The following is a 25127-nucleotide window of genomic DNA, read 5'->3' as shown; positions in this document are numbered from 1 at the left end:
ATTGTTAAAAGCAAATTGGAGGAGGGAGAATATGAAATTAATAAAATACTCCCTCCGTCCCCTTTTGATAGTCCCTTATGGATAAATTTTAGTCCTAAAATGTTCACCCCATTTGTCTTTTCCAACGACCATTAATATTAATTTTCCTTAATTTTTTACCAAAATTCCCTTCAATTTGCAACAATAATTGTGCAAATTTAACTTTCCCATGTAAATTTTGTTTTCCTATGTACTTTTATTACTTTCTCTCTCTACTTTTTTTTGCATACCCAATGTCAATTTACTTTTTCAATGCATTTTAATTATTCTTATTTGTGTTTATTAATTCCTGTGAAAAATGTCCATAAGGGACTATCAAAAGGGGATGGAGGAAGTATGATTTATAGTGGGTCCGTTAGAGAAATTAATTAAATATTGTAAAAGCTTTCCATAAAAGGAAATGGAGTAATTATCTAAAAACGACCAGAAATGGAAAATGAAACAACTATTTAAAAACGAAGGGAGTGATAATTAGCTTAAAAACTTATGTGGCATACCAAACTAATTGTCAAATTAGCTTGTCATTGGATTTGTTCAATTGCTCTTACTTCCCCGTATTTTTTTCATCATATTTTTTATTGAAAGAGTTGTTTCCCCGTATTTAAATAAGTGCACCATTTATCTAAAACAAGTAGAAAATGCCTAATTATATCCAAATCTCTCTGTGTTTTTATACAGAGTACTCCATAATACCTTTCCACTCATATTTTATCAACATATTTTATCATCACTCTCATCCACATTAGAATACTCACTTTATTTCAGTTGCATAAAACTTTGTGTACAACCTAATGCTTAAATAGATACGAATGGATTATACAAATATACAACACAATTTATTGCAACCATGAGAATTGTTTTCATCTTTTTGTATTTGAAAAATGATATCTTATGTTATCTCGCATAATTTTTACCAAGAAAATAATTTCATAGCAATCCATTAAATTTAGGAATTTTGCAATACAAAAGTTTTTTTTTTTTTTGTTCTGTTTGAAAGCTCAAACAAACTCCAGAAAAATACTACTCCGCACTATACAATGAGTCAATGAGAAATTTGATTGCTTAGTGACTCTGCTACAGTTTTCGAAAATCAAGAAAATGAAATCCAAGCTGATTATCAATGCAGTGAAACAAGCAGATTGGAGAAATATGCAGCATAATGCATAATCATAAATCTTTGAAGATTATGTAACATGCAAAACTTGGTCAAATACAACACCGAGGAACGAAAAGAACCACAAAATTTACATTAAGGAACACGACATCAGGTTGCAATACTTAACTAGTACAATCCTATAATTAAATTTAGCTTAATATCAGGAAATTTATCTGGAGAGGACACAGGAAACTGCTGAGAGCTGTTTTTATGTGAAAAGACCAAGACTTGCTTGTGCATGTGCCCCAAATCCCATGGCTTGCCAAAAATCGAATTATTTACTCTCAATGTCCACCCAAAATTGATAATAATCACGTAAACTATGTTTTAATTTGACTGTGTGCCAAATATTCAAAGGGAAGTTAGGGTGATCAAAGTCATTATCAAGCATTATTTTATGCTAGACAAGGTCATACATGACGTTTAGGCAACTGAATAACATATGAAAGCTGGCAGCATAAAGACTTAATTAAGTTAAAATAGATCTAATCAAAAGTCAAATAACATAATCAGGCGACTATATATATCAAAGATGTGCCAACTATTATCCCTGAGTCAGCCAAGAATAGGAAGCACCTGGTGTCTAAGAATAGAGGGAAAAAATGTACACAACCAGACCCTTATCTCTATACAAAAATTCCCCAGAAGCTATCTCATCAGCTCCAGAAGGTCCAAATTCTGGTTATTTGGTACTCCGAGATGAGGAATCCACACCAACCTATTTTTTCGGGTTGATCAAGGGTTCATCTATCAATAATCTGCCATTTCCACAAAATAAGCGCCTCTCCATCAGATATACAACCAGCAATGGCGAAAGCTCTCACACTTCAGTTGATGAGGTTTATTTGATTCCTGTCATCAACCAGCCACTCTCATCAAATCGATATTATGCAATAAAAGCAGATGGGAAGACAAAGGGGTAAACACACAACTTAAATCATCTCATACTATGTTATAAATTAACATAGCTTTATAGTTTACAATTTTACTCATATGTTTCTATATATGGTTACAGGGAATCATATGCAAGCTCAAGAGAAGACGACATCGGCACCTGCTGCTTCTGCATCCCATGCATCCGAGATGTAAAACCAAGACCACCCTTTGATGCAAATGACATATATCAGCAGTTTGAGTTCTCTGTAACACCGACATGCCTCGGCGGAAGCAGGCTCTCAGCTAGATCCGTAGCACCTGATGGTCACCCTCCACATTTTTTACGCAGAAAAGGATGGCATATGAGCTCCAAATCTATAAAAAACTTCAACATGGGAGAGGCTCGAGGTATTGACCCTTCTCTTAGAGCTCGTCTTCCGGACTTCAATATTTTGCCATCTCAAGAAATTTCAAAGTCAGTGGTTGTTGGTAAGTGGTACTGCCCTTTCATGTTCATCAAAGATGGGCGTGAGAAAGATCAGATCAAAAATTCCGTATATTATGAAATGACACTCGAGCAAAGATGGGAGCGTATTTTTTCTGCCGAGAGAAGCTATGATCAGGAAAAGACTGTGATAGTCGATGCGGTGGTTCCAGCAGAGATGGTAAGAATAGCAGGGCAGCTAGAAGCGCAAGAAGAGATGATTGATGGCAGAGGAGTGGTGTGGTACAAGGCAGCAGATGGAAGCGGAAAAGACTATAGGGTGGGGCTGAGCTCACTGATTGTAGAAAGAATAATGTGGGAAGAAGGAAGAGTTGGATGGGCTAAAGAGAAAGAGAAGTGGATCAAAGTGGTAAAAGAAGAGAAATATGAAGGAATACGAGACTGGAAAACGTTTGGTTGCTATTTGCTTGTCGAAAGTTTTGTTCTGAAGCGGGGTGATGGGAGCAACGTGTTAACATATGATTTCAGGCACACTCATCAGATAAGAAGCAAATGGGAATGATAAATGAGTCCTGCTTTTCTGGACAGATCTGAAAAACTGATTTCCTAGCCTAATCCACATTATATAAGCATAAATATAATTGCAAGGTTTACATTGCTCTGTGTTTTTGCTAAATCAAGGGACATTGTATATATGTAATTACATTACTTTGCATAAGAAATAAAATAGTTACAATAATGTATCTTGTTGCTCTTAATATTTGAATTTGTTCGTGTGATTACAGAATTAGCGGATATTGAAATTACTTAGCATTTGTTTGAGTAAATTAAGCAAATTATTTAATGCATAGGTTTACCTTCTAATCAACAAATTTTTTGAATGTTTATTGAAGTAATCAATATGTACATACAGTAGAATCACAGACAGCCATTCAAACTTGCATATAGCATTTTAATAAATTAAATAAATTCTGTTGTTGTGTAAGCAGGCTTCAATGACTCCCAAAGGTAGGTTTTATATGTAGTCAACCTACATCAGATTAGAGAAAGCATATATTATACCAATAATAGAAGTTATTAGCTCATGTAATTGGAAAAGATCAACTGCTGGAACCAATAACATTTCAAAACTCATGATCATATTTAAAACTTGCTTTATCAACCATTTTACAGAACCATCACTGGAGTTTCTTTAACATGTACAACATCAAGAGAGCATTTTCCTGAAATGAATATTATTCACCACCCCTAACTATTTACTCAGTAATATACATATCATTATAAAAATTTATTTTGTGGTTGAAAAAATCATTGCTACTAGCTTAGTCTATACTACTGCACTTATGGTGGATGCCAACTAGCTTAGATAATAAAGTCATATAGACGTGATGTCCATGACCTGGTACACATCACCGCCCTTCTGGCACCTTATATACCAAAAGAACTTAGTCTACACCTACCATTCAATGTAAAAATTATTGTGAACCTATGTGCACTCATGTAATTATCCTCATTTGGACTATTTGAACTTTGAAGTTGGTAACTGTATTTTTTTTTTTTCCTTTTAGATATTGAAGTTGCAGGCTACAAGTATTGTCTTATAACTAGACAAAGTCAAAAACTCAAAATACATAAATCAATATATAAGGCTACTAAAATAGCCTATAATCTAACAATTGTTCTCTCCACATCAATGTATAATAAACAGAAAGAGGAGTCTACATGAGGGTAAACATAACAAGAGCTCAGGCTGTTGATTTAAGTTCTCTTGGTATTGAATAAAAAGCGTAAATAATAATTGACAGAGATTGATGATAAATATTAAAGTCATTAATACTATTTAAAACAGAGTTTATCTCAATATTATCCCATTTCATGTTAATAAAATTAAAAGGCTTTGATTTATGAGATGTAAAAAATGAAAGCAGTTTTTTTCTGCTGAGAAGAGTTACAGTTGGGGAAAGACTGTGACAGTTGATCAGTGAATGAGTAACGGGAGAGAAGTCCTGGATATGCAACAAGTTGCACAATGAGATTGGATAAGCAACAAGCGGCACAAGGAGATAGCTATGCTGGCAGAAGGATGGTGTGGTTTAAGAGTTGAGACTATAAAAGGTTAAACGGATGGATAGCAGATGTGGGTCAGAGCTTGCTGATTTTAGAAAGAATACTGTGGGAAGAAAAGGAAATCAGGGTAGAAAAAAAAAAGGAATATGAAAGAATAGGAGATAATCTTATTTTAAATGGTAGATGGTTGTTTTCAAATGGATAAAGGCTTTAAGAGCATCTCCAATGGTAAGCTACAATACTTTGTAGCTTACCTTGCCACATCAAATATTGGAGTTAATATATTTTGTAGCTACAAAGTGCTCCAATGGTTAATTATAGCATACTGTAGCTTGGAAGAAATATAAATAATTAAAATAGTTTTATTATACACATGTCATATGTTTAATAGGAGATACTATCATTGAAAAATCAAGCAACGTAGCTTAATCTAGCTGCATCAATTTTCCACTCCAATGGTAAACTACATGCTTATAATTTTAATTAATTTCCAAGCAAGTCCCTATTTGTATACCATTGAAGATGCTCTAAGGAGATAACCTCCACTACTCCGCATCATTGCAACTAAGATTGGTATACATCTTAACCCTGTTGGCTCCTACATCCTACCCGGCTACCCTGCCAGTGGGGAAGAGGGAGCTAGGCATTCATGTTAGCTGGGATTTTGTGATAGAGCCACCTATAAAAGTCTATGCTCGAAGAAGGAAGGTCAATCGTGGTCAAGAAGGAGCAGCAATACAAGGCAGTACCCCTCTTCAGGACAACTCTAATTGAGTAGAAGACAAATCCCATTAAGAATGAAGGAAGGAAAGAAAGCAAGCTAGTTTCTTTGTGTTTAGTTAATGTTTTTCTAATTTAGTCTAGTATCACATGTTAAGCTGCATTCTAGTATAAGTAGTATGTTTGGTATGTTAAGGGATCATCCAGAAATTGAGGAGTACCTTAGAGAGTCGTGGCCTCAAGCCATTAGAGATTCATAACCTGAAGTTATGCTTATCCTGTGTAATTCGAACTATCAGTAATTAAAAATCAACCAAGCTTTCAGCCTTCAATTGTTTTAGCGTTAATTACAAGTGCTCAGGAATAGTCCATAACAAACTTGGTATCAGAGCGGTGGTCCTGCGACTGCCGGCAGCCGGAAAACACCACTCCGTACCAGAATTCAAAAAAAAAAATAAAAAAAAAAATGGAAGCAAATGCTCAACAGAGCTTGATGGCCATGGAAGAGACGTTGGAGGGCCTGAAAACCCAGATGGCGACCCTCAACGAGAAGCTCCAAATCCCCGATGATAACCTCACGAGGGTGGTTACAGCGGCGGTGAAGGCCGCAAAGGAGGAGGAACGCAAGAAAATTGAAGAGGATCGAAAGAAGACAGAGGAGGCTATCGCCGTGGCGGTTTACAAAATGGAAGACCGCGTCGATCGTTTTCGGAGCACCGTGGATACTCAGGCCGCCATAGACCGCGGAAAAATTTCCAAACTACAGGAAGAGATGGAGAAGGCGAAGCAAGCCCAGCCACAACCACAACAACATGCCATTCCGCTGGTGGGAGAGAACAGCCCAGACCTGGAGATGAGGCCCATTCCTACGCCGGTCAGGAAGAGGCCGTATGAGGAGGAGGAATGGCAGCAGCAAGACCAAGGCGACTGGCGCTGGCGAGGTGGCGGGGACGGTGGCAGAGGAGGAGGCCATTGGAAGCATCGGAAACTGGAGATGCCGGTATTCGACGAGACTAACCCAGATAATTGGACCGCACGGGCTGAAATGTACTTCGAATTTTACAAATTAACTAAGAGGGAGAAGGTGGAAGCAGCGGTGGTCGCCATGGACGGCGCCGCTCTCAAATGGTTCCAATGGGAGCAAAAGCGGCAACCTTTCTATGGGTGGCCAGACCTTAAACAGCGAGTTCTTAACGAGTTCCGCCCTTCCCATTCGGGCACCCTCCACGAGCAATGGCTTGCGGTGACTCAAGACGGAACGGTGGCAGAATACCACCGACGGTTCATTGAGATGGCCGCCCCGCTAGAGGACATCCCCGAAAGCATTATGCTCGGCCAATTTATCAACGAGTTGAAAGGGGCGGTGAAGTCGGAATTACGTTTGCTAAATCCATCAAGCTTAGAACGAGCTATGGAAGTAGCTAGGCGTATCGAGGAGAAACACAGGGTGCAGCAAGGGCAGAGAACCGTTGGGGGATGGAGGGGAGGAGTCCAGGTGGGATCCTCGGTTGCCGGCTCCAGCCAAGCTGGCTCTTCCATCAACAAGGGAGGCCTAGTCCAGACATTTGGGGTGCCAAATTCCGCAGCCCCAAGTAAAACTTGGCCCAAGGCCCCGGAGTCTCAGGGGTCCGTTAACTTAGGTCGGCCCAACAACCCAACAGGCAGCCAGAACACGAGAGGAACGCGACGACTCACTGAATCGGAGTACCAGGACCGGCGGTCGAAAGGGCTATGTTTCCGCTGTGATGAAAGGTGGAGCGTTGGCCACCGGTGTAAGCGCGAGTGTTCTGGTGGTGTTCGGAGACGGGGGGAACGACGAAGCTGAAGATTCCTTTGGGTGCGAAGATGGCGACACCGATCTAGGGGAGGCGGCCATAGGGGTTTCCCTATGCTCGGTGGTTGGTCTCTCCAACCCAAAAACCATGAAATTAAGGGGTAAGATCCGGGAAAGGGGAGTGGTGGTGATGATAGATCCGGGCGCAACGCACAATTTCATTTCTACCAATTTGGTAGGAGAGCTCGGGCTCGCAGTGATGGGGGATAGTGAATTCGGAGTGGCGCTCGGAAATGGAGATATGGTCAAAGGAAAGGGGAGGTGTGAAGGCGTAGTGGTGGAGCTTGAGGGTGGCGTCAAGGTGGAGGAGAGCTTCCTACCCTTGAGCTTGGGAGGGGCCGATCTGATATTAGGCGTGCAATGGCTCGAGAAACTAGGCACCGTCGCCACTAATTGGCGTACTCATATTATGAAATTCACCCTGGCCGGAACGCCGGTGACGTTGGTCGGCGACCCTACCTTAGAGAAGACTCAAATTTCACTGAAAGCCATGTTCAGGAGCTTGAGTAAGGAGAAGAATAGGGTATGGGTTGAGATCAATAAGTTGGATCAAGAGGATGACAACCATGGGCCCGTGAAAGAGGCCCAAGTGCCTTCTTTTCTAAGTGGGCTGCTGACACAGTATCGCATGGTATTTGAAATGTCGGTTGGGCTTCCACCAAGCAGAGGGCGTGAACACGCCATAATACTCCGAGATGGCAGCAACCCGGTCAGTGTCCGACCGTATCGGTACCCTCAGATTCAGAAAAGCGAGATTGAGAAGTTGATCGGAGAAATGTTAGAGGCCGGCATAATCCAACCCTCGACTAGCCCGTTCTCTAGCCCGGTTCTCTTGGTAAAAAAAAAAGACGGGTAATGGCGATTTTGTGTAGACTACCGGGCGTTAAATAAAGAGACCGTACCGGATAAATATCCGATACCGGTTATCGATGAGCTATTGGTGAGTTGCACGGAGCTCGGGTTTTCTATAAGCTCGACCTTAAATCCGGATATCATCAAATCCGGGTAAGGAGGGAAGATACTCACAAAACCGCGTTTCGAACGCATGAGGGTCATTACGAGTTTTTGGTTATGCCCTTTGGGCTAACCAACGCTCCGGCCACCTTTCAATCGTTGATGAACGATCTTTTCCAACCTTTTTTACGTCGAATTGTGCTAGTCTTCTTCGACGACATCCTTATTTATAGTAAGGATGAGCAAGAACACTTGATCCACCTACAACAAGTGTTAGAGTGTCTTCTGGAAAATCAACTCTTTGCTAATATGAAGAAATGCGAGTTTGGAAGGCCCAAGATTGCTTATTTGGGCCATGTCATATCCCATCAAGGGGTTGCCATGGACCTAGAGAAAGTGAGGGCCATTTTAGAGTGGCCCATTCCTCAAAATCTTAGGGAATTACGTGGGTTCCTCAAACTCACCGGCTATTACCGCAAGTTCGTGTCTAGTTATGCCCACATTGCAGGCCCATTAATGGCCCAACTTAAAAAGGATAGCTTTGCTTGGACCGAGGAGGCAACGAGAGCTTTCCAAAGGCTCAAAAAGGCTATGACCACCGCCCCGGTTTTAGCCATGCCGGACTTTAGCAAGGAGTTCGTGGTGGAAACCGATGCTTCGGGTTTCGGGTTGGGGGTCGTGTTAATGCAAGAGAATAGGCCCATTGCATTCTATAGCAAACTCTTGGGAATTAGGGCCCGTGATAAATCCATCTACGAGAAGGAGTTGATGGCTATGTGCTTAGCCGTGGTGAGGTGGAAGCATTATATGCTTGGGCGGAAGTTTGTGATTCGCACGGATCAACAAAGCCTAAGGTACATTACGCAACAAACCGAGGTGGCAGGGGATTATCAGAAATGGGTTAGGAAGCTTATTGGCTTCAATTTTGAGGTCCAACATAACCCAGGCCCATCTAATAAGGTAGCTGATGCATTATCACGAAAAGAGCAGCCCACGGCCCAATTAAAGACCTTAGTGTTCTGCCAGCACATTAATTGGCACGAGTTGGAGCAGGAAATCCAAAGAGACCCATGGTTGGGCCAGATCAAGATGGGCCTTGAAAAGGGAGAGGAGCACTTAAAGGGATTCACATTAGAAGGAGAACGAGTCCTATACAAAGGGCGCATTGCAATACCCAGTAACTCAGCCATCATTCCTACTCTCCTTCACGAGCATCATGACTCTCCCACCGGAGGTCACGACGGCGAGGTTAAAACCTACCTCCGGTTGTCATCCGACTGGTTCTGGCCTGGTATGCGTAAAGACGTGGGCGAATATGTCAGAAGGTGTACAGTGTGCCAACGAAACAAGGTGTCACAGCAAAGCCCGTTAGGGCTGTTGCAACCGTTGCCGATTCCGGAAGCCATATGGGAGGACGTCTCCATGGACTTCATAGACGGGTTGCCGTTGTCCAAGGGGTTCGACTCCATTCTCGTGGTCGTCGATCGGCTCTCTAAATATGCTCACTTTATAGGGTTAAAACACCCTTACAGTGCGCTCAAGGTGGCAGATTGTTTCGTGCGCGAGGTGGTGAAACATCATGGGTTCCCGGCTAGCATAGTGTCGGACAGGGATCGGGTCTTTATGAGCTTGTTCTGGAAGGAGCTATTTCGTTTACAAGGAACACAATTGAAGCGGAGTACATCTTACCATCCTCAAACCGACGGCCAGACGGAAATCGTGTATAAGGGATTGGAGGTATACTTGCGGTGTTTTGCTTCAAGTCAGCCCAAGCAATGGGCTAAATGGTTACCATGGGCCGAGTTCTCATACAACACGTCTCCCCACACCACCACCAAGATGTCACCCTTTAAGGTGGTGTACGGCCGTGAACCACCGAAGTTATGGAGGTTGGGAACGGGTCAAACTCCGGTGGATAGTTTGGAGGGCTGGCTCCGAGAGAGAGATTGGGTTGAAGGATAATATCAGCCGAGCCCAACAAATTATGAAACAGAACGATGATCGAAAGCGGAGGGATGAACAATTTGAAATCGGGGAAACGGTATACTTGAAATTACAGCCGTACCGACAGCGCTCACTAGCGAAGAGGCCGTTCGAGAAATTGGCAGCCCGATACTATGGTCCCTTTAAGGTGGTGGAAAGAATTGGGAAGGTTGCTTACAAGCTCGAGCTTCCACCGTCGAGCAGAATTCACCCCGTGTTTCACATTTCCCAATTAAAACGAGCCGTAGGGGATGTCTGGGTTAATCCTTCAATTCCGGAGCAAATATCCCCGGAGATGGAATTGGCAGCGGAACCGGAAGAGCTATTGGAGGTCCGTCACAAGGCAAGTGGGGGAAAGTCGCGTGTGGAAGTCCTAATTAAGTGGAAGGGGCTACCTCAGTTCGAAGCTACTTGGGAGGATGGGGATGCCATTGCAAAGCGATTTCCGACTTTCCACCTTGAGGACAAGGTGAATCTCGAGCCGGCGGGTAATGTGATAGAGCCGCCTATAAAAGTCTATGCTCGAAGAAGGAAGGTCAATCGTGGTCAAGAAGGAGCAGCAATACAAGGCAGTACCCCTCTTCAGGATAACTCTAATTGAGTAGAAGACAAATCCCATTAAGAATGAAGGAAGGAAAGAAAGCAAGCTAGTTTCTTTGTGTTTAGTTAATGTTTTTCTAATTTAGTCTAGTATCACAAGTTAAGCTGCATTCTAGTATAAGTAGTATGTTTGGTATGTTAAGGGATCATCCAGAAATTGAGTAGTACCTTAGAGAGTTGTGGCCTCAAGCCATTAGAGATTCATAACCTGAAGTTATGCTTATCCTGTGTAATTCGAACTATCAGTAATTAAAAATCAACCAAGCTTTCAGCCTTCAATTGTTTTAGCGTTAATTACAACTGCTCAGGAATAGTCCATAACAGATTTAATTTAAACCTTTCAATCCTCTCCCCATCAGTTTCAATGTGGATATCAAAACATATTAATGATCTCACGCTAAATTGAGAATCATGAAGCTTTATATTATAAGATTTTAGCTGGTTAGACAAAGGCACATCTCAGCAGGAATAAGGAAAGTATGTAACACAGAGATGATTTTCATCACTAGAACATAGGAGGTCTCTCACACACTCTCCATCTCCTATTATCGGTTAGCACTCACGACAAGCTTGACAAGTGATAATAGAAATGAATTTGCATAAAAATGGCTTGCACTAAATTGTCTCTTTTTCTGAACAAACCTGAATTATCATCCATAAGTACCATTACCACCAACCCAGTAAGTGATATTTGACTATTTGGTGTCTGATTGGTATGGATGTTTATGAAGAACAATGCAAATTTGACTAAGAGTTTGCATTACTACAGACATTAGGATGTTACTTAGCTTGCCAAAGTACTCTAATTCTTTCCTATTACCGCAACTTACTACCTCAATTTTGTTGTAAATAAATTATTCCTTTATTGCAAATAATAAGAAACGGAGGTAGTATAACCGGTTCTATAATTACCTAGTCGGTCGGTGTAATAACATAAATTTTGAGAGGCTAATTATGTTTTTACTCTAATGATTAGTCCAACGCTCTGAGTATGAACTCTAACTCTAACTATATAAGTGATTTTTAGAGTCTATTCTCTCTCTTAGCTCCCAATTATCCTGAACTTGGATCTTTTATAGGCTGTTCGGAGAGGCCGAAACCCGAATTTGCAGACCAATTAAAAGTTATTGTTATATGATCATATGAATTAGAGGTTAGCACTAGAAAATCTTAAATTACAGAAGTATAATTATACAATATTGAAGTACATTTTTGACAAATAAAACAATGAGTTGATAGAATTGTATAAAATTAAGTAGTTGCAGAGCATATGTATGTGTAAATTAGAAAAATTTACCTGATTGGACGTTATGGAACTCCCACTCCATTGATAAAGCTTCAAAGCTTTGATTGAAATTAAGGTCTAGTGTTCTTGCTCTACATTTATGGCTTCCCTGCCCTTTGCGCGAAATTGTCTTCTCTCTCTTTCAAATCATCTTTTCAGGTTTCAATTGGATAAATTCCCATGTTTCATGAGAAACAGAGTACAGTATGTTTTGGGTTTTGTCGGTAATTTTACAAAATTGACCTCTTCTCATTTTGGAGTTAATATTACTCCCTCCGTCCTTAGTTACATTTCAAAAACTTTTGCATGACTCCGGTTTACAATAATTTTATTGTACATTGAATATTTTGCGAAAATTGACCATTTTTTATACAATAGTGACCCTTTTTCTTTTACAAAAGTGTCATATTTTCACAAAAGTGACTTTTTTTTTTTTACAAAAGTGACCATTTTTTTCACAAAAATGATCATTTTTTAACACAAAAATAATCCTTTTTCACAAAGGTGACTTTTTTTCCACAAAAGTGACCCTTTTTTTTTTACAAAACTAATTAAGCTACATATGCAAAACAGAGTATCAAAATCAAACACAAAATTAACAATAGTCATGAAAAAACTATACAATCACTCAAACAAATCAACAGTCACCGCCGGAACCATCGTTAGCGACGCCCATCGAGCTGAAACCATTGCTGATTCCACCATTTCCGACCATCTCACCGAGCAAAGCGACGAAAAATTTACAAAAAAAGAGTACAAACACTAACCTAGAACAGAAACATCAACATCATCGATTATCACCGGAACCAAACTATTCTTCTTCATCATTGTAGAAACTACAAAACATCACGAAAAATCCTAAAAATCAACACACTAAAAATTTACAAAATTGAAAAAAAATGAGTAATGCAGAGAAATTCAATATTTTCGCCAAAAGAGGAGAGAGAAAAAAAACAAAAGAAGATGAGAAGTAGAGGAGAGAGAAAAAGAAGATTGAAGAAGAAAGAGAAGCAGTTGAATAAAGAGGAAAGAAAATAAGATACTTTCTCCGTTAATGGTTAATTACAACAAAGGGGTATTATTTGTGAGATATAAAATATTCCTTTATTGCAATTAACCATTAACGGAGGAAGTATTTTTTTTTTCCTTGCCAAAATTTGGCCACCAAACTGACATCATCCTTCCGACGTTCACTAAAAATAGTGAACATCCGATTTAATAAAAAGTTACATGTTACATTTCTACTGTTTTTGTTTGGGTTTCAAAATTAGATTTCTACTTTCCTTATATATATATATATATATATATATAAGTGAATTTTAATCAAATTATCTTTATTCTCCAAATTTATTCCCCAAATTATCCTTAAATCAGTATGATGTGACATTACTTTAATTACTTTTCCGTTTTGCAATTAATGGTTGCACAGAATCAATATTTTGATTGTTCTATGTGAACAATTGCAATCCATGTGTAGCACATTGGACAATAATTGAAATTGATTGATTCTTTTATTTCTCATAAACAAATGTGATTGGTCCTTTTTCTTTTCAAAGGATTAATGACATGTGTAGGCATTTTATAACATTCTGTTTTGTTTTTTCAAAGACAACAATAAATGTCTTGTAATTCCCATTGTACTTTCTAATCATGGGTTTTAACTTTTAAGGTTGCTCCAAATTCCTTGATTCCCGTGTAAATTTAGATATAGGAATGTACTTTAGAGACGGAGGGAGTACTAGAGGGTACTAAAGTTTGCAAAAAGTTTCACTTAATGTATTGAAGTTTCAAAGGTTTCACTTAGAGTACTCAACCCATAAGAGACCTATTACAACAGGTAGACATTTGCAAGAAAAAAAAAATAAATAAAATAAAATATTGACATAAATGCAGTCGGTACTAATGTTTGGTGTTCTTCAATAATTCTAGTAGATAATTAAGGGTATGAGAGAGATAGTGAATTTAACTAATGAATAGGACACCACCACTCCGGCACCACCAACAGCAACCACCCTCCCCCCCCCCCACCAAAATAGCCCAACGGCTGCCTGAAACCACCCCCTCTCAGCCCAAACCACCTAGAATCCACCCACACTCACCTCGAAACAACCCAAAAACCACCCCCTCTTAGCCCGAACGACCCTAAAATCACCCTCTCTCAACCCCAACGACACTAAAACCACCTCCTCTCAACTCAAATTACATCGAAACCAAACCCCGGCCCTCAGCCGAACCACCCAAAACCACCAACACTCACCATAAACCACTCCGAAACAACCACCCTCACTCAGGCCCCATAACCACCGACACTCACCCTAAACCAACCCAAAACTACCCGTACTCACCTTTAACCACACATAAACCACCCCAAACTAGCCAATTCACCCCTCAAACCATCAAATCTAAACAATGTAAAAAAAAATTAAAAAAAAAGAGGGAGAAAGGAACACTCAGGCGACGACATTGTAATATGGTGATGAGCAGCGACGACGTTGACGGTGGTGGTAGATGCAGCGGCAACATATGGTGGTGGTTAGATGCGGCGGTGACGGCGACGGTGACGAAGGCGACAGTAACAATGTGGTGTTTGTGCCTGTGTGGGAGTTATATCCAGTTGAATGAATTTTTTGGATTGAATTGTTTTTAATTATCTTTTTAGATAAGAGTTAAATTAGGTGAAAAAAAAATGTTATAAGTTAGAGCACCCTTATTCATGAACTTATAAAAAATTGTTCATATTACTATTCACATAAATAAATACTTTCTCTCTCATACACATAAACCATACAAATAATTTCCAACATCCTCTTCTTAACCATGAACCAATAAACAATTGTTCATGTTACTATTCACCTACCCCACCTCAATTTATCTTTTTACTAAAAATCAAAATACATACATAATTAACAATATATTAATCTCATTTAATATGTAATTTATTGTTATTACCGTAATTAGTTACGTTTTAGTATTATGAAATTACAATTAGCATTATTTGCGTGCAAATTTAGCTTAAATTATCGTAATTAGAGTTGTTAATTGTCTGCGATTAGCATAATTAGCATTATTAATTACTTTGTTAATTAAAAGATACAAAATACAAATTTTTTATTAATAGAAAATTTGTAAAAAAAAAAAGAAAAAACAACCATAGTGCATTAGACATAACACATACTTAACAACATAATTGAAATCTAATTGTTATTGTTCTCGTTACGCCTAAATTTCTTCCAAATGTGCTCAACCAAATCGTGTTTTAATTGCAAGTGTGTAACACCCCAATAATTCTCTCTTAAAACCTGTGAATAACCTGAACAATTCCAAGAGAATTACTGGCGTGCTACCGCCACGTGTTCAAACGTTAAGCCTATATCAAAAATTAGCAGCGGAAAAACTAACTTAGTTATAAATAAGTTTCAAAAGGGGTTTTAACCAAAACCAAATTGAATCATACAACTTGGAACCATTAAGGCCCTTATTCAAAACCCCACAAAAGTAGTAAATAAATAAAACCAGAGTTTAAATAAATTCAAACTTATGAAAAGAAATAAACTGCGAATAATAACCAACTCTCTACTCAAAATCCCACAACCCTTATGTGAATGTTGCGTATGTAAGAACCTGTGATTAATCTGCTCCCAAATATTACAAGTGTAAAAATTGGATCGTCACAGGGTCATTCAGGGGCGAAGGCCATGACCAAAGGAAGACACACACAAAAACACGCAATCAGCAAAGTTGAGTACATACAAGCTGCGAAATAAATTAAGAAAATACCTAACATGCTACTAATAATCAAGCATAAGCATCATTAAATACAGACTCAACTCATGACTCAATTATCAAATTTATTAAGACCTCACTAATTGATATTAACTAACTCATTTATTTATTTCATTGGATTTAGCAATAGACAAGGTTGTCCAACCCATGTCCCATTTGGAACATCAATAAAAGAAAAACCTCATGTCTCCATTATCTAGAAATCACCTTTAATAAACTCCTCTCCTAAACCAAACAATAACATTTCAATCAATACCCAATCAATCAAATTTACAGCAATACTAACTTACTTTAAAACCTTCAAAATCCAAATCAAACAACACTTTAAAACCTTCCCTTTAGTTAAAATTAAAGGCTTATATATAGTTCTTTAAATTTTCATCATAAAAACCTTAAAATACACTCTTATACGTGAAATTACAGCAAGTTTAAAGTTTAATAAAAATCTTAGAATTATTTAAAAACCCCTAATAATCTCCCTTTTTAATGGGTGATTAAACCCTCTTTATAAAACATCAAAAGTAATACTTAGAAACCATTTTCAACACTTAAAACTTCAATAAAACATATATTTATGCTTAATTAACTTTAAACATAATTAATTTTAGGAAAATTTGTCAATTACTACCGCAAGTTAATACTAATTTGTAAATTACTACCGCAAAAATTTTTAAGATGTTGCGATTACTACCAAACCCCCCATTAAACCCATCTATGACGTCATTATATCACTTTAACCCATGGTTAAAGCCCTTAACCATGACGTCATTATATCCCTAAACCATTTTCTTTTTTGGGGGGGCTGGTTAAATCCCTTAACCATGGTCAAACACGGGTTAAAGGGATATAATGACGTCATAGTTGGGTTTAATGGGGGTTTGGTAGTAATCGCAACGTCTTAAAAAATTTTGCGGTAGTAATTCATAACTTTTTTAATTTGCGGTAGTAATTTACAAAGTGGTATTAACTTGCGGTAGTAATTAGCAAATTATCCTTAATTTTATTAATCTAACTCAAGGATAATATTTTAAGTATAAAAAAACTTCGGTAAAATCAAAAACTGCCCAAAAATCATATTTAGAGGCTGAATTTGGCTACGAGAGGGTGGTGCTCACTACAAAAGGTAGTGAGTCTTTCTTAAAAAGTTGTTTCCACATGAAAAACACTACTTTTTTTTTATCAAATCCGGATGAGTTCAGAACCTGATCGGGATTAAAACGGGATTAATATTAACGAACGGAAATCTAAAAATTAAAACCCGAATTTAAGTGTTCAAAATAATCTAGAATTAAGTTAAAATAATCATTAGTTATAATCACCAAAATTTCAAAACATCATTACTATAAAAGCCCTAAATCAATTGTTCATAAAACCCCTAAAATCATGATTTTCAATAATTAAAAACCATATGTTATAAAATTTACAAAATTTGAAAATTATGACACTTATAAAATCTGAAATTATAAAGTTTAATCATCAAAATACAATTTGATACTAATTAAATTAATTTCAAACAATAAAATCAAAACCCATAAATCAATAATTATAATTACACAAATTAATAAAACTAAGGAGCAAGAAAATAAGACTAAATTTTTTGTGTGGGAAATTTTTAGGGATTCATGGGGTATTTATAGGAGAGAATTGTAGGGTAAATAAGAAGATTGAGCCTCATAAAAATAATGGGTCGATTAAGTAAACAAATGGGTTAGGCTTGTGTGATTGGACATAAATTGTAGAATAAAGGTGCATAAAATAATTTGTTCAAATAATTTTTGACCCAGATTAATAATTTGAAACTTTTGAAATTAAATTATGAAAAATAACAAATAAATATTATAAATAAAATAAATTTTCATTTATAAAATATTTAAAAATACGGGGGATTACAAAGTGAGCTTGTTGATCTTCAATCTCTATTCTTCGTTGCAAATATATATTGATGTCTACTACACGCTCATTACGATACTCGAAAGCATCCTCGTTAGAACCACTTTGGTTGTCAATGAAGTGAAATGTGTCAGAGTTGTTCAAATATGTATCTCGTTCATCTTCAACGATCATGTTGTGCGATATGATGCACGAAAACATAATTTTGTGAAGTATTTGAACATCCCAAGCAAGAGATGGTTTTCTAATTATAGCGAATCGAGATTATAAAACTCCAAAAGCTCGCTCAACATCTTTCCTCGCTGCTTCTTGATGTTGTGCAAACAATTTATGTTTCTGAGTCTGTGGACTAGTGATAGACTTCACAAAAGTAGCCCACTTGGGATAAATACCGTCAGTAAGATAATATCCCTTGTTATATTGATGACCATTAACAAAAAGTTCACAAGAGGTGTACTGACAGGGTAAAGTCGTATCCCCTAATCAAAAGTAATTACCTAAGTCCTCTAACTAAAGTAGATAGGGAAGTAGGGTCGAACTCCACAGGGAAACAAGTCTTTCTACTCCTAATTAATTATTATAATCTAAATTATCTAAGTAACCAATATTATTGTGAATAAATTCTATACTACGAAGAATAAGATTGAGGGAAATAAAGTAGGGAGAAATCAAATATTAAAAGACCTAGGGCATATGTTCACTAATAAACAATATTCCAGGGCAAATCATAATAAGCAATCATCAAGCATTGATTAATCAGATTATAAAGGGCTTTCGCTACGTATTATAATCACAGAGTTAATTTACCGGTATTAAATCTCATCTGTCGAATCTCGACTTAACCATTTATAAATTAGTCCGCCTATTGAAACTAAGCCTAAACATCAATTCTCATCTGTCGAATCTCGAATTAATATTGCTAAACTCATACAATTAAATCTGGCCAAACCTAATTGCATAGCATTAAATCAATCAATAGGAAATTAACCAAGCATTGATAATTAACAATCACAAAATTACCCCTTCATATCATTTATTAGATCCCCATAAACCCTAGAAATAAAACTACTCAGACATAATTAAATATAAACTAAACAAAGCAATTAAAGGAGACGTGATGAAAGAAAGAAAATAAATAACCTGAGATTAAACCAAGAGTTGTAGAGAGAGAAACAAGAGAGAAAATAATACTAAGAGTTTAATTAAGGGAGAGAGAGAAAAGTTAGAGAGAGAAAGAGAATAAAAACATAAAACAAAGTAATAACAATAATTAAAAACTAAACTAAAAAAACTCATCTAAAACTACCTGCTACTACCGTACTCCCTTATTCCCCTTTATATAAAAGAAAAGTTAATGGCCACCAATCCCACTAACAATCCAACTCCTAACAAAATCCTTTGTAAAGTCTAAGAGGCAAGTCACGTCCTACGTAAAAACCAAAGCTATTGGGTTGTTTTGCATCAAGGTCCAACCGAATCAAAGTAGCAGCAATAATCAGTCTTTCGATCGGGCCCGCTATCCTTACACCCAACAGACTCGCGAGATTGGATCTTGTAACTTGAATTGGTCTGGTTCAAAACTTGATCCCAACCTCCTCTTTGGACTTGGCTGTAATACCAGCTTGTAAAATTTGGACTCTTCACCAATTGAGCCCTTAATCACCGAATTATTAAATTCCTCTAACTCGGTCTTGGGCTTAAAATATTTGTTCATAAAATACGATCCGACTCCATTGTCTTTGTAGTGGCTCAATAAGCTCGGGAATTGTCATAAAAATGCAAATTCCTACAAAATAATACCAACTCTACAAAAACACTAGAAAACATATATTAGTAGGAAAAATAGCTCCGCAGAGCTCAAATAAGCACAAATATGACCGTGGGACGGGAAATAAAAATATATATAAAATAGACTTATCATGTACACCCCTCCAACACATCCTCAAATTCAGGAGATCGGTGTAGCACATTTAAGTCATTGTAAGAACCCGGCATCCCGAAGAAATAATGCCAAATCCACAAGTCTCGATCAGCAACGACCTCTAATATAAGAATGGCTACCCCTTTTCTGCCTTGATATTGTCCTTTCCATGTCGTCGGACAATTTTTCCACTCCCAGTGCATACAATCAATGCTTCCGATCATGCCTGGAAATCCATGCTCCTCTCCATATTCGTAGCAGTCTTTCCATATCATGACCATTTGGGCGTCTCAAGTACTGATCACCGAATTGGTTGATGACACCTTCGGCAAACTTTTCTAATGCCAATTTCGCAGTACTTTTGCTTATTCTTATGTACTCGTCACAAGCGTCGGCGGCTAAACCGTAAGACAGCTGCCGAATTGCTGCAGTGCACTTTTGTAGTGGAGACAAGCTTAGACGGCCAGTAGCATCTCTCTTTTGTTGGAACCATGTATCATTTTCTGTTACTGCATACATAACATGTTCAAAGACATGCTTGTGCATTCGGAATCTACGTCGGAAAAGGTCACTTGGGTAGACTGGAACTTCTGCAAAGTAATCATTGTACAACCGCACATGACCTTCTTCACGTCATCTATCACCTCGGGGAACAGATTTGCGCGAGCGTCGTGGTGGAGGTGTTGCCATCGAGGCTAGGATTGGGAGGTAAGTGGAGGTGATTGTGTCAATCATGTCATCTATTTCCCTCTCTTCTCGAGCTAATGCTTCCCTTCTATCCTCATCTGAGCTATCAATGGAGCTTATATTAATTTTGTAGGAATCCATTTTCTTCTTGTGTTATATGAAAGAGTAAAAATTGTTAGTTTCAGAATTAAATTAGGGTTTTGATGAAGAAAGGTTGTAGGCGTAGTTTGGATCTTATATAAAAATGATCAATGATATGAATGCACAAGTGCATCACATGAAAATTAAATAAACTTTATGTAGATTTGACAACTCAATGAATTCTGAAAAGTCATCACATGGAAGACCATTACATTTAATAAATGGATTCTGAAAAGTATTAATAGACTCTGCAAAAGTATTCTAAAAGAGTCGTCAAATCAATTGGATTCTAAAAAGTACTTATTGAAATTGACTTAACAAATCACGTGAACAAAGTTTCACACATAAAACGATAAAATATTTAAAATTTTATTACATGGTTGCAATACTATTCATTACACATACAATACCGTTTCGAAGGACAAACACATAAACTAAACATAACACAACTAACCCAACTTGAAACTGAATAAATTGAAGGGAAAACAACTTAAAACAGCACTAGCACAATGCAACCTATTCCATAACATAACATTAAAATGCCTTAAATTTGCTGAGGTATTCTTGGAGTTCGATGATCATCTGATCTTCCCACGGGGCACGAACTTCTTTGGCAAGCAATTGTTGGAGCAGGTCCCAATTCATTTTATATTGTTGCATCTGAATGTTTCTCTCCTTTAGCTCAATTTGCTTTTGTTTTCTAGCTTCTTTCTTCTTCTCCAACTCGAGCCTTTCCAAATCTCTGTCCACGGCCTTATCCCTCATCTCGCCGTACAGTTTAAGTTTGTCACCAAATGATTCGAAAGTATCAAGTGCTTGAGTTGTTACTTCCTTGCCCTTCAACCTCGACTTAGCCTTCTTCGAATCATCAGGACGTGGTACAAACTCATCAGTAAAAACGTCTCCACTTGTTGGTGTATTTGGTGTTAATCCACCATCTTCATCCCTTGATCTCTTTCCGCTGCTATCGCTCTCCGGGGTATTAACCATCGTAGGCTTCTTTGATGGACGACCACGTCCTAACACATGAACTTTTTGCTCAAGAATAGAACAATATCTATCCCACTTCTTAAGTTGGAGCCACTCTTTATAGAACTGGAACTTCCCATATGAGTTCTTATGGATCTTGTGGGCCTCAGCAATCACATCATCAGCATTTTGCCCACTACACATCCTTGCCTTGTCGATGCTACCACACCACTTGACAACTGCCGGAGCAATTCTTAACCACCGCCCCTTCAGACTACCAACGGTTCTGATGGGGATCTCCTTCGGGTTTGATTTTCTTGCATCTTCGTAGGACGCTAGAACCCTTTGCCAAAATACATTTGATTTTTGATTTGTTCCGATAATTTGATCGTTGGTTGTGTTCATGTACACAGAGATTAAAGCAGTTGTCTCTGCATCATCCCAAATTTTTTTATCGGGCTCTTCAGTGGGTTTAGGAGTGGGATGAGGTGCAGATTGGAAGGTTGGCTGTGTTAGGAGATCGGTGTAGTTCATTTGGGTGCATGGAACATCCAATTCCTCCTCCTCATCATCGTCGTCTGCATCGTCATCAAGTGCATAATTTTCGTCTGTGCTCCTGCCTCCTCCGGGTGTTGACTGATGAGAATAACCACATCCTGAACCATATTCACCATAATTTTGTTGGTTAATTGGTTCAGTTGAGAAGTTTGATTGACTAGGTTGAGCGTAGTTGAAGCTTGTTGGGTAATTTTGACTATTTCCCTCAAAATTCATGGTGAAACTTTGAGGGATTACTTATGGAGAATTTTGTGGGTGATTATGGGGGGTTTGAACCCAATTTTCTTGGTGTATTCTATAATTTGGTGGATTTTGTTGTGGATTTTTTTTGGATTTACGCTTTGTTTGAGGTTTTGGATTATTAAAAGCATAATTAGGAAGTTTGGATCCATAATTTGTAATTTTTTGGCTAGTTTTGTGAAGAAATCATATTAAGCTACAAACTATAGTTTAAAAAGAGGTAGTTTTTGAGGTTGTCGAAACTATATCAATATGGGTGTCTATTTATAGAGAATGAAAAAATATGACCGTTGGTAATTTTTTTTTTTAAAAATTATATGTTAAAAGTTATTAACGTTACAAAAATTATAACGTTACAATTATTTGTAAAGGTAATAACCAATCCATCCATTCATATTGGTGACAAGTGGCACAATCTCACAAATTCCCCTTTTTGATTTTTTTTTTTTAATTTCTACTAGTTTCACGTGACTTTTTGGTGCAAAAGCAACTCTTTGTTAGACAAATAATTTTTGATGAACCGTTCGCTTTTTCAAACCATTTGTATTTGTTCATTGCACTGTTCATCAACCTTTAAATTTTTTAATATTATTTTATGTAAATAGTAAAGCAAATAATTTTTTCCATTCATGGTTAAGGGTGCTCTTAGATTAGGAGTTTATGTCTTTTTTTTTTTTGCAAATGTTTACTTGTTGTAGTAGGTCACTTATGGATAGAGTACTCTAAGTGAAACTTTTGAAACTTCAGTACCTTAAATGAAACTTTTCGCAAACTTTAGTACTCTCTAGTAATATTAACTGTCTCATTTTGAAAAATTGGAGTGGCTTTTTTTTTTTTGTGTGTGTGTGTGTGTGTGTGTGTTATCTTTGGAGAGAAAGAAAAGGTAGTCTTCCAATTTTTTAATTTTTACAAAGATCAATGAAAGAAATACCCAATACGATGTAATTTACAAAGTAGTGAAAAAATATAAGTTTATAAACTTGATAAATGTCTTTATAGGGGGTATATTCCATTAAGGTTTTCTTCCATTCTCTTTATTCTATCTATTCTTTTAATTTCTCTCATCCATCCCTCGATTTCAAAAATCTTTAATGGAAAACCAACAACTTCACAAGCACATTTAATGAAGGAGGAAAATCTCTACCCTTTGGGGGTTAACCCTACCCCCGTATCTCTTTTTCTCCTTAGGATTTCTTCGTTTAATTCGGCGGTGAAGTTGTCGAAAATGGTGGTGTTTGAGCATGTTATAAAGTGTTCGTGAAGAATTCGCCCTTGATGTTGAGAAAGGAAGAAGTCAAATAAGAAGGAATTAAGAATATTAAAACAATAAACACATGTATCAATTGTTTATATTTACAATAGTGCCATTAGATAAACATAAGAAGTGTATCAAAAAGATTAATAAGGTCACCTCTTAATTCAGTATTGTATCATGAAATTATTGGGCAACTGGTTAGTGGCTCTCCTTCCACCTTCCACCTTTGTAAGAGCCCTAAGAGAGGTTTACTTTTCACCCTAACGTATTTTAAACTTTGTCGATATCTAGCCTAAACTAATGAGTTCTGAAATTTGCTCTCAATTAGCTTTCCCAAAGCAGGGATTAGTGAAATCTCCCATATCAATTTCATATAAGATATAAGATATAAGATAATAAATCAGAAAAAGGTAGGAGACAAACCCTCCACTTGAACCAGCAAATTAAAGTGAACAATTACTTCAAACAATAATCAATTGGATGATTTTGTGATTCCATTTCAAGCAATAGCTTGGCAACGCAATACCCCCATCAACTCCGCCTTAGTACATGAGCAATCCCCAAAATTAGTCACTAAAACTTCATGGAGCTCACCGTTGTTTCCACGGATCAAACCTCCTAGTTCTTGCACTTTATGGAACCCATGGTTAGCAAAGTAGGTTAACGAATGCTTCTTCGTATCGTTTAAGAGACATTCAACCATAAATGTTGCCTTTAAGCAATAAGTCATGTCCTTGGTTAGCATAAAACTAAATCTTTTTTACTCACTTGAAAAAATAAGATATTATTTTTATTGTAATTTGAGTATTATTTTTACTTAAGGTCAAGCGAATTCAAATAGTTTTTTTTTTTTTTTTTAAATTAATGATATTAATGAAGTAGGTTGCAAAAATATTTTGTATTCAATAGAAACAGAAGTTGCTTTAGGAAAGTATAAGTATGTAAAATTTTTTCTCAATTCTATCCCTCCTTTTTGCCATGATCTCATATATGTTTCAACCAAGAATTAAACAAATTTATTTTTTAGTTTTGTAACCTAACACTACCCCCCTTTTTTTTAACTATTATAACGCACTCTCATGACAAACACTTAAAGAAAATCATTAGACAATGTAAACAAGCAAATCAATCAAACTAAGTAGTACACATATGACATTGCATGACTTGTATCTAACCTTTCCCTATTTCCAATGTAAAAATTGTGTTGATTAAGTCATTTGTTTCAATTTAGAAATGACATTCTAAAAGTGCGAGATCCAAACATATGTAAAACGCAGAAAAGTTTATCTATACGAAACGAAAACTCTTTTGTTCTGCTTTTATTTTATTACAACAAATGTATGATCCAAACAAATTGTTAACCATTTAACCTTAGTTGCATACGTAATGATTACAACACATAGTTTCTTAGGATACTTTTGAGTTGTCCAATGTATCAACTCCCTCCTTTCTAACTCCCAAACGCAAAAATACCCCCGCCACTGATTATCTCAGCTGGCTACTATTATAAGAGAGAGAGTGTGTGTATTGCCGGGTTTTGCTCCATTTCAAAAAGCAACTCCCTCTCTTAAACCCTAGTAAACCTCCAAACAACCTGGTAACACAATCTTCTCCTCTTCCAATTTCAATTTCAATTTCAATTTCAATTTCTCTCTTTTTTTTTTGGTTTATAATTCCAGATTATTACAGTATTATTTAATTCAATTGCTTCGATTTTTCATTTT

The 25127-nt window shown here is 37.3% G+C and overlaps 4 protein-coding genes across 5 annotated transcripts in view; 3 read left to right on the top strand and 1 right to left on the bottom strand.

The window, feature by feature from the left end:
• The first annotated feature begins 1546 nt into the window (after positions 1-1546).
• LOC110720610 lies at positions 1547-3380 on the top strand. The gene is made up of 2 exons (XM_021899655.1): positions 1547-2114; positions 2211-3380. Exons 1-2 carry the CDS (start codon positions 1798-1800, stop codon positions 3076-3078), a joined length of 1185 nt encoding a protein of 394 aa, XP_021755347.1. The 5' UTR covers positions 1547-1797; the 3' UTR covers positions 3079-3380.
• A 6392-nt stretch (positions 3381-9772) lies between these two features.
• On the top strand, positions 9773-11631 carry LOC110720620. The gene is made up of 2 exons (XM_021899667.1): positions 9773-10631; positions 11312-11631. The coding sequence occupies exons 1-2, from the start codon at positions 10076-10078 to the stop codon at positions 11332-11334; spliced, it is 579 nt and encodes a 192-aa protein (XP_021755359.1). The 5' UTR covers positions 9773-10075; the 3' UTR covers positions 11335-11631.
• Positions 11632-20915: 9284 nt separating this feature from the next.
• On the bottom strand, positions 20916-22124 carry LOC110736591 (glutathione S-transferase T3-like). Its single transcript, XM_021916888.1, has one exon. The coding sequence runs from the start codon at positions 22122-22124 to the stop codon at positions 20916-20918; it is 1209 nt and encodes a 402-aa protein (XP_021772580.1).
• A 2721-nt stretch (positions 22125-24845) lies between these two features.
• Positions 24846-25127, top strand: part of LOC110720598 (importin-9-like) — a 29996-nt gene continuing 29714 nt past the window's right edge. Inside the window, exon 1 of one of the 2 annotated variants that reach the window (XM_021899645.1) lies at positions 24846-25000. The gene's annotated coding sequence lies outside the window, so the exon portion shown is untranslated. The remainder of the gene's footprint in view (positions 25001-25127) is intronic. The other variant, XM_021899639.1, reaches the window with a different exon arrangement.

The sequence above is a fragment of the Chenopodium quinoa genome, unplaced genomic scaffold (genome assembly GCF_001683475.1).
Source record: "Chenopodium quinoa cultivar QQ74 unplaced genomic scaffold, ASM168347v1, whole genome shotgun sequence".
NCBI classification, from domain to species: domain Eukaryota; kingdom Viridiplantae; phylum Streptophyta; class Magnoliopsida; order Caryophyllales; family Amaranthaceae; genus Chenopodium; species Chenopodium quinoa.
This window is presented reverse-complemented; position numbering and strand designations above follow the sequence as displayed.

Coding starts and splice junctions, on each gene's coding strand:
- LOC110720610 (XM_021899655.1), top strand. CDS start 1,798: ATGTACACAACCAGACCCTTATCTCTATACAAAAATTCCCCAGAAGCT. Junction 2,115..2,210: donor GCAGATGGGAAGACAAAGGG/GTAAACACACAA, acceptor ATATGGTTACAG/GGAATCATATGCAAGCTCAA.
- LOC110720620 (XM_021899667.1), top strand. CDS start 10,076: ATGAAACAGAACGATGATCGAAAGCGGAGGGATGAACAATTTGAAATC. Junction 10,632..11,311: donor CAATCGTGGTCAAGAAGGAG/CAGCAATACAAG, acceptor TCTTTTTCTGAA/CAAACCTGAATTATCATCCA.
- LOC110736591 (XM_021916888.1), bottom strand. CDS start 22,124: ATGAATTTTGAGGGAAATAGTCAAAATTACCCAACAAGCTTCAACTAC.